A 16,715-nucleotide genomic window follows, 5' to 3' on the forward strand; every position below is an offset into this window, starting at 1 on the left:
ATGTAAGACCAGAGACAACACCTTCTCTTAGTAGTTGTTGTGAGCTGTTAGATCCGATCGGCTTCTAAGTATTGAAATCTTTGCTTTTTAGATCTCCTTTGCACTGCATTGTGTTTAACATTCTTAATCGTTTCAAATTTCACTACTGATTGTGCTCCCTGATACTGTAGAGAACTGTATTAGTATTTTTGGTAAGAGTTTCAAAATTCTGAAGTGTTTCTTTTTATAAAATAAATTTTATTAACCTATCATCGGACCAGTGTGCATTCAATCTATTATGAACCCGTGCGCACACAACACTTTTGGTATCAGGAGAGGGGTTGAATGCCAGGAACAAGAGCGATGGAGAACAACTAAGACAACTGGTGACTGTTTTTGCTGCATCCCAAGAAAATATGGAAGAGGCCGTGAACTTCGGGAAAGAAAAGAGTAAAGCTTTTCAAGAAAAGACTGAAGCAGGTCAAGAAGAAATCAAAAGAGAAATTAACTGCTTAATAAAAACATATTGATGGCCATGGAAGGCAGAATAGACACGGTTGAAGAGTTTCTGATGTGGAAAAAGAAATTCAAAAAAGAGTTTCTGCCGGCCAAGAATAAATCGAACAACAAATTGAAGACGGAGTTTCTGCTGCAGTTGCCAAAGAATTTTATACCTCAAAGAAATGCGTAGCGATAGTAGGAAGCAATTCTAATGGTTTTAAGTTTTTACCTATGCCTGTTCGTCCCTCTCTGTAACTATCCACAAATGATGGGAAGACTTCTTTGCAAGTGTATAAAGACAATTTTCTATAGCGGAGGACATGAATAGATGGGATTCCCAAGCTAAGGCTTGCCATCTCTTCGATTTTCTGAGAGCAGACGCAGAGGATATCCTGCAAACTTTCACCGAAAACCAGAGGATAGGCACTGAAACTCTATTCAGCGCTTTGGGAAGATATGTTTAAAAGACTAAAGAAGACTTCAATTAAAATCTGGTCAACAGAAGCCCACGGAACCACTCCAGGAGCTCTCCGCGTATGTTGAAAAGCTGTCTCATTTCGTATTTTCTGAGTGCCCGACAGAAACAAGGGAAATCTTGTCTCTGCAGTACTTTATTGATGGCATACGCTATCCTGAAGTACAGAAAGCTCTGCGAATGGCGGATCTCAAGGATTTAAAAAGCGCTCCAGTGTACTCCATGAAATTCGAGGCAGCTCTGCAATCACCTCGTAAAATTTTTTTAAAATACTTTATCGATTTCGAAAGAGATCAGACATAGATACATCGTTTATATGAGCCAAACTAAAGTTATAAAATTAAAAAAATAAAGCCAAATTAAAGTTAAATGTTTTTGGCCGAATTTTAAAAAAAGGAAAATTATCATGTATATATATTTAAATATTTAAGAAATGTTATATATATATTTAAGAATATATATAATATTTAAAAAGTATTTAAGAAACTCAGATACATTTAATATTTAATTAATATTAATTAACTTCACAAAATATTTAAGAAAATCACATACATTTATTCGTTAAAGATTTATTATAATATTAAAATAAAATATTTCTGTTTAAATATAACTGAAATATTTCTGTTTGCTTTATAAACATAACATTAAAAAGCACTGTTTTGGAAAGTACAAGCTGTACTACTTTACAAATTAAACGAAATCGAGCTCAGTTAAGACAAATGTTCAATCACCTGCTTAGAAAAGGATAATTAAATGGGAGAAATTTTAAGAGCGTAAAAATTTAATTAAAAGGAGAAAACGTGAGATTATTACACAGAGAACGAAATCCTGCAAAATAAATGTTTGAAGCCGAATACTTTATCGTAAGTTTCTTTATTGAATTCTACTTTATATTTAAAATAATTACTATAATTTCTAGCACGTAATCTCAAATTCCTAAAAATGTTTACTGAAATCAAAGATTAGTTTATAAGAATTATGTTAATTTTATTAACAGTTAAATTTTAAGTTAAAGTTCCTTTCCTGTCGATTTTTAACTTCAACTTACTCCTTCCGGCCAGAACGCAGTTTTAGAATCACGTCTGAATACATAATAAGGAAGAGCGGTATTTAATCGCGAAGTTCTTTGATCTTAGTGAGTGAGTTACCAGGTATCCTCTCTGCACGCGTCCGCCTTTTTAGGCTACTCTCTCGTAAGCTATTATTACGCTCGGCCGTACTTAGGCTCTTGATAGATTCGCAGTCAATTAGCGTTAAGGGGGCCAACTCAGTTAGAATCTTGATAGCTTCGGCTATATGTCTTTAGTTTAGATTAGTTTTAGTTTAAATCTTAGCCTCTTAAGTCCAAGTGTAGGCTTTTATTGTACACTCCAAGACGGAATTCTGTTAAATCTTATTTGAATAATAAAGGGTAATTTACCCTTCCATCTTGTTGTTTCCTGTCTCACGAACTCAAGCGATTAATCGCTTATCAGTTCTTAAGATTCTTCACGTTTATCTGTAACTCAGATTACACTGTGAGGAATCCTACAAGTTGCTATTTCATTATACTTTCACTATTTCTAGAATATAGATGTGCTTAAAGTTGAGAAAGAGTTTACAAATTTTAACGTAGTACAATTGTAACAATTTTTAATTAGGCTTATAGTAACTTCTCCCTCCTTTCTGTTTGCGTTCGTGGTGAAACGGTAGCACTCTCGGCGCGTATTCGAGAGGTCCAGGTTCGAGTCCCGGCGAGGACACTGTTCATTTTCAATGTCTCCTGCTTCAAAATACCTAATTTCCGCACAGTGGCGCTCAAAAAGGTGGTGGATGATGATTCTGCACCACCAGGATTTGGCGATTGGGTTCCCTAATCCCCAATCGGCTTGTGAAAGGGGAAGTATATAAGGTATTTTCTCCCTTCTTTCTGCATGCCTATATAATGTAATGGTAGCACACTCAGCGCGTATTCGAGAGATCCAGATTCGATTCCCGGAGAAAGCATTGCTCATTTTTCCTGTCTCCTGCTTGAAAATAACCCAGTGACTCTATATCAAATGCAAATAATATGACTGTAGGATTTTTTATGCAATTTCTGAGAAGAATTTCTTAGTCAAACCATGATAAATGCAAAATATATTAAATATTATTATATTATTATACACTTTTTTTAAAATTTGAAATGAATTAATATGATTTATTAGTGATAATGCATTTATCTGTAAGAAGAACCAAATGTTGTTCCGTTTAAAGGATATAGTAAGCTAATATAAATAATTTATATTAATTAATGAGAGTAATATCTTTTTCTCTGCTAATTGAGACGCATCCATTACACACATAGTTTCAATATCTAATAAAAATAAATTTTCTTTAAAATAATATGAAATAAAAGTAAGTTTTCCAGAGACATTTTTGAAAATTTCATTTCTGAGGTTTCAGTTACATTTCAGAATAAGTAAATTACATAACATGACGGATCCTTTCATGAATTTAAGTAAATAATAATAGGAGGTGAATTAACATGAAAAAGAATTCATGTGTTCCAGATGTACATATTCATGTAAAAGAAAAAGAAAATAAATAGTTATGAGTATAATAATAATTATAATAGCCAAACAAAAATTTGCTTTTCTTTTGATCGCAAGTTTGATTTTATTCTAAAGCAGTATAGGATCAAAATCTGTACATTCTAGTATTTATTGTGAGCATCCAACTCCACTACAGAAACTTTCCTAAGCAGATGATTCTTTTCTTACATATTACAGAAATGCAATAAAACATACGTTTTGATTTGTCAGAATTTCCATATATAGTATACGTCTTTTCATAAAACTGAAGAATATCACATCTATACAAGTTTTATTAGATTTAGTTATAAGACGAAGATACATGATATAGCACAGTTACTTCCTCAACAAGAAAGCGAAGCGTGATATTCCCAAGAGACACTGACATTCCCCAAAATAAAAGAATGTCTCTGGAAAAGTTTTGGTCCAAATATAAAAGAGCTTAAGAGGATTTGTAACGTTGAAATAAAGCGACGAAATCTTTACTTTTTTTTCCCAGACTTTAAGCTGGAGCGTGTGATGCCGAATAACTCTTGCAATGTTTTTTAAATTTTTGGAAGAATTTTTTTTTGGACATGTGAAAGGAATATTATTCTGTTTATACCCGACAACTTCCTTCAAAACATGCAATTCTAGATCTAGCTTCAGGTAAGAATCACCATTCTATTCATATAAAACAGAAGTTTTGTGCATACCAGAAATATTGCGTTACATTTATAAAGAGCAAGCTTATACATTGCCTCTTAAAGTTTTAATATACTACTAATGAAATTTGAATATCCTCTTTTAGAGAAATTTAATAACATGAGAAAATGCATTCACTTTGATTTTCAATATCTTGTATTATACGAAGAAATTAAAAAACTCTCGTTTTTTAATGATGATAAAACTTGTTTTACTAATCTGAGACAACATAATATTGCCCCAACTGGCTTAATGTGATACATGCATTTCATTGGCATGGTACTAGCAGAGGTACTAACAGTCCACTTAACTCACCCTTTATTGGAGAGTTAGGTGAAAGAGCTTAGTTAAGTGAAATACTGGTTAACCGAGAACCTTGAATTAAGTGGAATATTAATCTGTATCAGAGAATCAGAAACGCACCAAACTTTGGTTCTCTGAATAAGAGAAACTTGTCTGATTGCCTTCGAAATTAATAGTTCTATTCAATCTAAGCTTAGCGGTCTCAAACCCAAACTGCATGCGCGTCGAATTCACGATTTGAACAGCCGACAGGCCACAAGTTTTTTTTTTATCAAATGAAAATTCTTTTAACAAAATAAAAGAATATTTTGAATAAATTAAAAATTTTGCTTACTAAATATTTATCAAAATATACATAATCTATAACAATAAAATCGTAAAGGGAGGGGAAAAATTAAATTTGTATTTACTGTCTATCTGAAACATAAACTTTGGTACCTGTAAGGCAATTATGTTGGTTCCACTTTGTAATTCATTTATATTAGCAGCTGAATACTAAATTTTTAGAATGACATTCTTTCAAATATTTCTGACATGTTTAAGTAATCATTAAATTATGTAATTGAAACAAAAAAATTATGAAAACTTTTCTTAGTTTTAAAAGTGAATTTACCAACTGGGATAAAATTTGAGAATAAATAACAGCAACCTAATAGTAATGCTTTCTCTTATTTATTAAATTTTTCTTGAAAGCATAAATAAGAATATTTATGTTCGCATGTAAATAATATATTTTCTTTTTATTTCTCATTTTAGCTTTATAGTTGTTCGGGTTTCTATTCCTATACAACTTGTGGCTTTGAAGAGAAATTATCTTCATTACGAGTTCTAGATGTTTATTGTTCAAGCGGATTATTTTTATTAATTTTAAGCTATTCAAAAAAGCTGTTAACCTATAAATGCATTCAAAAACAAAGCAATTATTGTTAGCTCAAAAATTGACAACTGAGCTCATCTCATTTATTTTTTGATAAGTACTAATAAAAGTTAATCAAATCTGTATCTTAAAATCTTTGAGTAGGATTTATATTATTCTGTAAATAAATTAGCTTAGTTTATAGATTTTCTCGTACATTATTCATATTCGTTTTCTAATGGAATAAAAATAATATAAACTCACATCTTAAATCTTGAAATATTTCTATGCCATATTTGAAACAAATACATAGTTGAAAAGTCTTTGCGGGTCGCATAAAATTTCTTTGGGAGCAGCTTTTTATATAACTGTGAACTGAGGACGCATAAAATCAGTCGAAGTTAAATCCTTGAATGAGATTCGTCGTAGAAGTATACAGAACATATCTTCAGTTCATGTTTTTTTGGATGTCGCACTATAGATGCCTAAAGTGTTTGGGCAACTAAGAATAATATAGTATTAACCCTAACAATGATTATTCATAAAGCTCTTCATACATGGCTGTATATCTTCATATGAGGCAGAGATGCAAAATATAATTGGGTAGAAATTTTGTTTCTCATAAATAAATCATTTCTTTGAAATGCAAGAAAATGTTTTCCAAAGTATTTTTGCTATTTTAAGAACAAGGACATGTAACAGATATCCTCGAAAATCATGGATATACAGGGCGTCCGAATCAAATGTACCAATTTTGAACAGTCGATTAAAAACAAAGTTTTAGTGCTACGAGGGCAATTTGGCCACATGGGAGAGCTGAATTCGTAGAGTTTGGAGAGAATACTTTTTCTCGCGTCTGACGCACCTGCGCTTTTGCTGAACCGAAAAACGGAAAAATGGCGTCACCGCAAGAGAAGGCACAAACTGTTCTCTTGTATGCAAAACACAAATCCGTAGTAAAAGTGGCGAAGAATGAATGTTTCAAACAATTTATAAAGAAATGCACCCTAGGCTAAGAGCATAAAATGGTGGCAGGAGACGTTTCTCGAAACGGGAAAGATCCGGAGGTAATCGGCGTTTACATTCTGATTCACATGTGGAAGATGTTCGACAAGCTATCGTTCGAAGCCCTCTTCAGTTGGTCAGACAGGTAACTTCTGAAATATGTGTGCCACGATCAACTTCTCATGACGTGCTGCATCGAAAACTGAGGATGCATGCATATATACAGTGGATGGACAAAAATATGGAAACACCTTGTGAAATGCATGTTTGAAAAGAAAGATTGATTTTAAGGAAATATGTAGGTGGCGCTGGCATTTTTGAATAATGACGCCACCTATACAACTTCGTAAATGTGCTAAACAGTTCAGTTGTTGTCGGAGTACTGTTATGTGAGGTTGTCATTGCATTATGTCAGAGTTAACAAACTTCGAACGTGGGCAAATTGTTGGAGCACGTATGGTAGGTGCTTCCGTAAGCAAGGTAGCCGAGGTGTTTAGTGTTTCGAGAGGTACTGTATCGAAGATTTATTCCGCATATTTGAAAAGCGGAAAAACATAATCTGCTAAATCACAGCGCGGACGAAAGTGTGTCCCGAGTGATCGTCACAGACGATCATTAAGGGCAATTGTGACGAAAAATAAGACCACAGCTGCAAAAGTTACTGCTGAAATGAATGTTGTGTTACCGAACCCTGTGAGTACCAAAACAATTAGAAGGGAGCTTCATAAACAGGGAATTGCTGGCCGTGCTGAAATTGAGAAGCCACTCATCAGTGTTGCTAATGCCCGTAACAGGAGAAGGTGGTGTTTAAGTCATAAAGGCCTGGACTATAGAGCAGTGGAAGCGAGTAATATGGTTTGAAGAGTCTTCTTTCACATTGTTTCCCACTTCTGGCCGAGTTTACGTCTGGAGAACGCCATCTCAAGCCTATAATACAGACTGCTTGTTGCCAAGAGTAAACATGGCGGGGGTTCTGTTATGGTTTGGGCAGCCATATCGTGGTTCTCTGCTAGCCCCATGATAACTGTGTCAGGGCACATGACTGCCAAGACTTATGTGAACATTTTGGCCGATCAAGTTCATCCCATGGTACACACTTTGTACCCCGATGGTGATGGTGTCTTCCAAGACGACAAAGCCCCTGTTCACACAGCTCACATTGTCCAGGACTGGTTTTCTGAGCACGAGGATGAGTTGTCCCATCTCCCCTGGCCACCACAGTCACCAGACCTGAATATTATCGAACCTTTGTGGTCTAAATTGGAACGGAAAGTGCGTTCTCGTTATCCACCGCCAACATCGTTATCTGAACTTGCCACCGTTTTGCAGGAAGAATGGTATAATATTCCCTTGGCAAACATACAGGAACTGTATTTATCCATTCCGAGAAGACTGCAAGCTGTTTTGGATGCCAGTGGGTTTCCTACACCATACTAAGCAAAGAAACATGTTTTTTTAAAGGTGTTTCCATATTTTTGTCCAACCCCTGTAGGTACATTTGATTCGAACACCCTGTATATTCTCTAAAACAAAAGTTAAAAAATACTCTATTTTTTAGATCACTTTGGTTCAATTGAATGCGCGTGTATACAGAAATGATCTTTCTTAAACTCAATGGGGTGTTACATGAATCTTTTAAGGAGAAATCATATTTTACATCTATTATAATGAAATAACAATCTTTTCCCTTTTCTTTCCTTTATCATGGGTATTTAATCTCTAGTGTGACATACAGACTAATTACTGTATGCAACATATTACAAATACCGTATTTATTCGCATATTTTCCCCCTTTTAACTAATTTTATCGTCCGAAAATTGAGTTGAGAAAAATAGACGAGTTATGTAATTTCCAAAGAACACGGTCAGAGTAAAAGCATAACAAACAAAAATATGTACAAACTACTGATATCTATTACATTATTTCTGTAAAAGATACTTGCATTCCGATAAGAATACGTACTAATACTAACCTTACAATATCTGACAGATATTAAATCGGACAAGTCGTGCAGAATCAGTCTTGACCTCAGTTTGCAAGGAGGAATAACGAAGGAGAAGGGAGGAAAACGGAAACTCGGATTTCGACAGATCGGACATATCAGCAGTAGATAAGAGGTTATATTGAACTGGAACATAAATAATAGCAGTAGAGTGAAATCACATATTTGAAAAATTTATTAAATGTGAGAACACCTGTGACGTCCTGGTAGCTTAACGAAGAATCGGCACAAAATACGTATGCAGTTTACCAAAACCAGCGATTAGAGGGGAAAAAACTATCTGTATTAGACGAAGTGGGAAATTATGTGAATGTTTTTAAATGTTTCAAAACCTAGCAGTAAAACGCTAGGCTCTTGTGCTTGGGAAGGGGACAATTTTACGAATTGTCTAAGTAAATATTTTTAGATTTTTTTTTTTTTTTTTGTTTTTTTTTTTTTGTCAAATGTAACACGAAAACCCAAGCGTGATGCGTGATGCTTTGCCGGAAAAATAAGAATACTGGAGCAAGTCTATTTAACATTGTGTAAATGGGTGTTTCGCTGCTAAACTGAAGAGATATCGCCAAGCTGGTAATGGTTTGGCGACTAACTTTTGTCGCCAGATTTGGTGAAAAATCACCAAAAGTCTCCAAACTTGACGATCATTTGGCGACATTTTGGTCCGGTCGCTGTATCACCATAATGTGTATTGTAACTCAGTAACTGTAATTGATTCCATATATAGCTGTAACCGTATCAGGTTCTCATATGCCTTCCAATAACTTCGAGAAGTGCTAGAGACTTCTCGGCGACCGGGTGAAAACTATAAGAGACCGGAGAGAGCTTCTATCTTCACATGTTTAGTTCAGCGTGTGTAAAGAGTATTGAGATATCTCCGTGTTAGCTTCATTCTTTAGGCGCGCTTTGTGTTTAATATTTTTAAGAGTTTGAAGTAAAACTACTAAATGTATTCTATGCCTTTGGAAACACCTATACGAGTATTTCTGCGGAAAGTTCCAGAATTGTAAAGTGTTTTTTTGGTAAAATAAATTTTTTTATGTCATCATCGGTTCTGTGTGCATTCAGTCGATTACGAACCCTCTTTGAAATCTTTGAAATTTTTAATAAAAAATTTGTTAAAGTTTTAAAAAACAGGAAATATGCAATAAAAAAAATTCCGAATTCGGGCTTCCATGTGCTCATGTTCCGGTGGGTTGAGGATCTACGTTATTCAAATTTTGCTGACTCTAAAGACCGTTATTTTTCCACAATGTGAGAAGCACACATACACTTATGCAGATTCTGCATTATTTAATTTCTTTAAATACAATAAAGGGCGACAAAATTTGGTGGCAACAATCTGAAAAGTGATTCGGACATTTAAAGTAATTCAACGCAAATGCCGTTTTGAGACTAAGAGAATAATAGCCCGTTCGGGTTAACGCCCATTTAGGGCTAAAAAGGGAACTGTGGGCTTTAAACATACTTGACATAACATTCATTACACAAGAGCAGTGATAAGAAGAAACCGAATTTGGAAGGTAGTTGCAATTCTTCAAAGATCTTGCCCATTGTCCAATTTTGTAGAACAGTTTTAGGTGGGTTTTAGGTGAGCCTTCAAATGTTTGCAGAACGGCCTAAACGATTTCAGTTGTATTATTATTTCCAGAATTATCAGCCTGGCTGCAAATGTCCAACAGCGTTTTACTCCGAAGATTCTTGCAAATGATACATCCGGTACCATAAAATATTTTTTAATTCTATAAACACTAAAATCATTCTGTCAGTTCCAAAAGTTCGAGGAAAACTCTTTTTATGTAAAGTAACTGCTCTTGAACACGTAACATAATGATCTACATTTCTGAAACAGATTGCCCAAACAAGATATGATAATGATAGTTAGAGTTAGCTTTTGTTCTCTTGGTAAAAATAAAGCGGCTGAGCGATAAATCTGCTGAGTACTGGTAGTTCGACCTGGACTCGATTGCAGGTGAACGAGGTGGCTGCATGGGCATTTTCATAGTTTTCCTCATGTATAAGGTGTACGCGAGTCAGTTTTCCTTAAGTATACTTCAGGAAGGCGTCCTTCCCTTAGGCAGACAACTCTCGCATGTTTCAAACCAAATCAACTAAGCTGTTTATGACACATACTTTTCATTATAACATAGGGACAAAATGATATACATCTAATTGAAAGCCCGAAATAGGCTATCGCTTTGATATATATCGATTTATGATAGGAACACGAATATTTGCCACAAAATCGTTTATCTTTATAACATAGGGCCAAAATGATATACATCAAATTGAAAGCCCGAAATAGGCTATCGCTTTGATATATATCGATTTATGATAGGAACACGAATATTTGCCACAAAATCGTTTATCTTTATAACATAGGGCCAAAATGATATACATCAAATTGAAAGCCCGAAATAGGCTATCGCTTTGATATATATCGATTTATGATAGGAACACGAATATTTGCCACAAAATCGTTTATCTTTATAACATAGGGCCAAAATGATATACATCAAATTGAAAGCCCGAAATAGGCTATCGCTTTGATATATATCGATTTATGATAGGAACACGAATATTTGCCACAAAATCGTTTATCTTTATAACATAGGGCCAAAATGATATACATCAAATTGAAAGCCCGAAATAGGCTATCGCTTTGATATATATCGATTTATGATAGGAACACGAATATTTGCCACAAAATCGTTTATCTTTATAACATAGGGCCAAAATGATATACATCAAATTGAAAGCCCGAAATAGGCTATCGCTTTGATATATATCGATTTATGATAGGAACACGAATATTTGCCACAAAATCGTTTATCTTTATAACATAGGGCCAAAAGGATATACATCAAATTGAAAGCCCGAAATAGGCTATCGCTTTGATATATATCGATTTATGATAGGAACACGAATATTTGCCACAAAATCGTTTATCTTTATAACATAGGGCCAAAATGATATACATCAAATTGAAAGCCCGAAATAGGCTATCGCTTTGATATATATCGATTTATGATAGGAACACGAATATTTGCCACAAAATCGTTTATCTTTATAACATAGGGCCAAAATGATATACATCAAATTGAAAGCCCGAAATAGGCTATCGCTTTGATATATATCGATTTATGATAGGAACACGAATATTTGCCACAAAATCGTTTATCTTTATAACATAGGGCCAAAATGATATACATCAAATTGAAAGCCCGAAATAGGCTATCGCTTTGATATATATCGATTTATGATAGGAACACGAATATTTGCCACAAAATCGTTTATCTTTATAACATAGGGCCAAAATGATATACATCAAATTGAAAGCCCGAAATAGGCTATCGCTTTGATATATATCGATTTATGATAGGAACACGAATATTTGCCACAAAATCGTTTATCTTTATAACATAGGGCCAAAATGATATACATCAAATTGAAAGCCCGAAATAGGCTATCGCTTTGATATATATCGATTTATGATAGGAACACGAATATTTGCCACAAAATCGTTTATCTTTATAACATAGGGCCAAAATGATATACATCAAATTGAAAGCCCGAAATAGGCTATCGCTTTGATATATATCGATTTATGATAGGAACACGAATATTTGCCACAAAATCGTTTATCTTTATAACATAGGGCCAAAATGATATACATCAAATTGAAAGCCCGAAATAGGCTATCGCTTTGATATATATCGATTTATGATAGGAACACGAATATTTGCCACAAAATCGTTTATCTTTATAACATAGGGCCAAAATGATATACATCAAATTGAAAGCCCGAAATAGGCTATCGCTTTGATATATATCGATTTATGATAGGAACACGAATATTTGCCACAAAATCGTTTATCTTTATAACATAGGGCCAAAATGATATACATCAAATTGAAAGCCCGAAATAGGCTATCGCTTTGATATATATCGATTTATGATAGGAACACGAATATTTGCCACAAAATCGTTTATCTTTATAACATAGGGCCAAAATGATATACATCAAATTGAAAGCCCGAAATAGGCTATCGCTTTGATATATATCGATTTATGATAGGAACACGAATATTTGCCACAAAATCGTTTATCTTTATAACATAGGGCCAAAATGATATACATCAAATTGAAAGCCCGAAATAGGCTATCGCTTTGATATATATCGATTTATGATAGGAACACGAATATTTGCCACAAAATCGTTTATCTTTATAACATAGGGCCAAAATGATATACATCAAATTGAAAGCCCGAAATAGGCTATCGCTTTGATATATATCGATTTATGATAGGAACACGAATATTTGCCACAAAATCGTTTATCTTTATAACATAGGGCCAAAAGGATATACATCAAATTGAAAGCCCGAAATAGGCTATCGCTTTGATATATATCGATTTATGATAGGAACACGAATATTTGCCACAAAATCGTTTATCTTTATAACATAGGGCCAAAATGATATACATCAAATTGAAAGCCCGAAATAGGCTATCGCTTTGATATATATCGATTTATGATAGGAACACGAATATTTGCCACAAAATCGTTTATCTTTATAACATAGGGCCAAAAGGATATACATCAAATTGAAAGCCCGAAATAGGCTATCGCTTTGATATATATCGATTTATGATAGGAACACGAATATTTGCCACAAAATCGTTTATCTTTATAACATAGGGCCAAAATGATATACATCAAATTGAAAGCCCGAAATAGGCTATCGCTTTGATATATATCGATTTATGATAGGAACACGAATATTTGCCACAAAATCGTTTATCTTTTCCCTAGCAAGTGATGTTCATTTTGAAAGCAATAATATCTTAAAATCGTTTTCTTATTTTGAAACTATCTTCATTTTAACACTGTTTAGTACACAAACGAGGAGTAAAAATTAAAAAAAAGAACTGACTTCTCTGTCATTGATCCACCACTTGAGAAACGCTGCTGGCCGGGAAGGAGAAGATATGCAGCTTACGTTGACAGTCTCTCCACTAACGTAATGCTGCTTCGTTCCCCGTATAACAGGCGGGGAACTCGGATTAACTGCAAAAGAAACATTATATTAGTGCCACCTTGCAGCATATTCTGTATAAAAGTTTGTTATTCGACACTTTCAGAATGTATTTGAACCATAAAAATTATGATGACAATGTATGACCATGAATAAATGACTATATAAATCAATTAAACGGTGTATTTACCCTTCCTCAGCTGTCTAAGTGCAATGTATATTCATTGTACGCATACGTTCTAAGCCCCAGTGTTTAAGTTTAACAGTACTACATCTACAGATTGAGATTTAACAGTACCATGTTAAAAAAAATAATAGACTGAATTTTGAGATTCACATGCTAAGCTTCATTCTCATTTGTGCTAACGAGATTTAATTGCGAGAAGTATTAAATTTTTGAAGTTATAATTTTTGAAGTTATAGTTGATCTATATGTGTTGCTGAGCTCCAGATGAATCGTCTAAACATAAGTGTCAAATTAAATTGTGACTTGTCATAAGAAATCTTTAAGATTGTGTTAATTCACGTTACATTCACATTAATTTACAAGTCACGGTATATATACACTGCTCGGCATTGAAAATGCAACACCAAAAAGGAGTGGTCAGAAATTTATGCAAATTTTAGAGTAGACGCACGCCACTGAGTTATGCAAATGCTGTGAAATGCGCAACTCTCCGACGCACGTGAAGTAAGGTATAAGGGAAGGAACATGCAGACTGGGCAATATTCGTGTCGTTATTTCTGCCAGACGACTTGGCGAAGAAAGTTGGTTTTTGTCCTGGAGAATACGTGTAATAGTTTAGTTAAGTGACGGAGGACGTGGGCACCATCCCTTTACCGTTATGGTTAATTGGTAATAGCACCACGTCCACCCTTATCTAGAGACTAGTGGGACTACAGGTCATACTTTACAGTACTTACGATATCGTACAATATAAATAAACCATACAATTTCCTACATATGCATGATACAATATATAATCAAACAGGATTATTAAAGCATTTCTATTTCTAGGCTTTTTACTGAAACCCTACTCGTTAGTTAGTTACAGTGACAGGCCTATACAGTGGTCGTATTACTGTGCTTATTTTATACTTATTGTCTGAGGTTGCATACCAGATATGTACTACTGATACACATTTGGACTTTAAAACTATTGTATCCAACACAAACATTTTCACGCAGTACCTGTTTAGTTAAGTATTTTGTTTTGTGCAAAATTTTGTATTGCATGTTTACATATTGATTTTGAGGATTACTGTTTCACACTTTTGCAACTGTATGTTTGCAACATAAGGTTCAAAGGCACGCGTGTTAGTCACACATTGGGATACATCCCTACTTTATGTGCTGGAAATTGCTGATCGCAGTTTAAAATGCCAAAGAAAGTGTCAAAACGAGCAGCCAGAGCGGCTAGTAATAGTGCAATAGACTGGGAGGAGAGTCAAGAAGTAATGGCTCTATCAGTTTTTGGTTCTGATCCTCTGGATTCTGTTCCTCTGTTCTCAGGTGCAGACAAGGGAATTAGTCTGAATGACTTCTTAGATAGGATTGATCTCATTGCCACTCATGTGGGTTGGTCAGATGAAGATAAGTTAACAGTGATCAGAGTCAAGGTGGCAGGTGAGGCTGCAGAATTAATTAGGAATAATCCTAGGTTAAAGAAAGAAGCCAGTCTTGACTATGTTGTGAAAGCGTTGAAAGAGAGGTTCAGTTCAGTGCACAATTTGCACTCTAACATCAGTGCTCTTATTCAGGCTTTTCAGAAACCACACGAGTCAGTGCGACAATTTGCAGCACGTATAGAGGCTCTTTCGTACAAAACTGTACCAGTGAAAGAAGCAGTGACCCTGCAGCAGAAGCACAGAGACAGGATTTACTTCTGTCAGTGTTTATCGAAGGATTGCAGTTGCATTTGCGACGCTTGTTGCTGCCACAGAATCACAAAACTTTTGCATCTGCTAAACAGCATGCAATTATTGAGGAAGACATGTGGGCTAAGAGCCATGCTAGTAGTGATTTTGCAACAGCTGAGGTTAGAGCAGTGAATGCTGCTAAGCCAGCAGTCGAGAAGGCAGTTACACCACCATCAGTAACCAACTCAGAGCTCACTATAGCTATTAAGATGCAGCAGGAAAATATAGCTCAGCTTACAAAAATGATGGGCTCTCTCCAAACACAGGTGCAGAGTTTAATATCACAAGGTACTCGTTCAAGACCCATACAGCCTCGTTGTTACAGATGCAACAGAATAGGGCATGTTAGCAGGGACTGCTATGCGAATATAGTGCCTAATCAGCACTCTAGACAGGGTCAACAGAGATTTCGAAATAACCAAACAGCCAGGAGACATTCTAGTAACACCACATCAGCTGTTTCGGGTGCTCCAAATACCACAAGTGTGGCTACAAATGCTTTGAATCCCCAAGCACTAAGTTTTAATTTAAACTAATTCAGGGTGGGGAGAAACCAGTCTCCGTTTCGTCTCCTAAAACCCTTTTGGAGGTGCCATCGGTTTTTACAGTATCCACTAGTGAGGCGTCTTTGCCTATTGTTGAGGGATCTATTTTGGGGAATAAGGTAAAGTTTTTATTGGACTCGGGGGCAACTGTAAACATCATAGAAGCTAAATACATTCAATGTTTTGGAAATAAACTCTCATTGGATTCCTGTAACATATATTTAAAGGGTATTGCTGCAGAAAAAGTAAAAATAAATAAAAAAATGAATTTAACAATAGAATTTCAACATCAATATTTTGAAACAGAATTTTTAATTACTGACACACCTCTTTCATCTCAGTATGGTGCTTTATTAGGAACTAAATTTCTTGCAGACCACAATATGCATTTGGATTTCTCCACTTCTCAACTCTTAGGATCAAATGTAATTCTTAAATGGAATCTAAGTCAGCCTAGTGCTATGAGTAATAAGGTTTTCTCAACTTCAGTTTCTCAGTCATTTTGTTACTCTGTAACCAAACATAAATTACCACCTTTTTCTGAAAATATCATTAAGCTCACTGCTCGTTCTGTAAATTTCACTACTGATACTGTCTTAATTGAACTTTTAATAGAACATGCTCAAAGTCAATTTTCCATAGCCAGGTCAGTTAATCAGACTTCTTCATCTAACGAATTTTATGTCAAAATTGCAAATTTTTCACCGAATACACTACATCTTAATAAAGGAATGAAATTGACCAGTGCCCAACCTGTGAATGTCATCACACATAACTCTGAACTTGTAAACAACACCACCATAGAAACAGGGGAGGATTTCGAGTCTTGGGGTGGTGAATTTGATCTTACACATTT

At 34.8% G+C, this 16,715-nt stretch overlaps 1 protein-coding gene across 1 annotated transcript in view; it reads right to left on the bottom strand.

Annotated features, from left to right (window-relative positions):
* LOC118197109 (cell adhesion molecule 1-like) overlaps nt 1-16,715 on the bottom strand; it is a 266,910-nt gene that overhangs the window by 27,477 nt on the left and 222,718 nt on the right. The window contains exon 4 of the mRNA XM_085818256.1: nt 13,293-13,426. Within this exon, the coding sequence (XP_085674382.1) occupies nt 13,293-13,426 (134 nt within the window). The remainder of the gene's footprint in view (nt 1-13,292; nt 13,427-16,715) is intronic.

Source organism: Stegodyphus dumicola, chromosome 6 (genome assembly GCF_044657685.1).
Source record: "Stegodyphus dumicola isolate Sdum_Otavi_A_Nest chromosome 6, ASM4465768v1".
NCBI lineage: Eukaryota > Metazoa > Arthropoda > Arachnida > Araneae > Eresidae > Stegodyphus > Stegodyphus dumicola.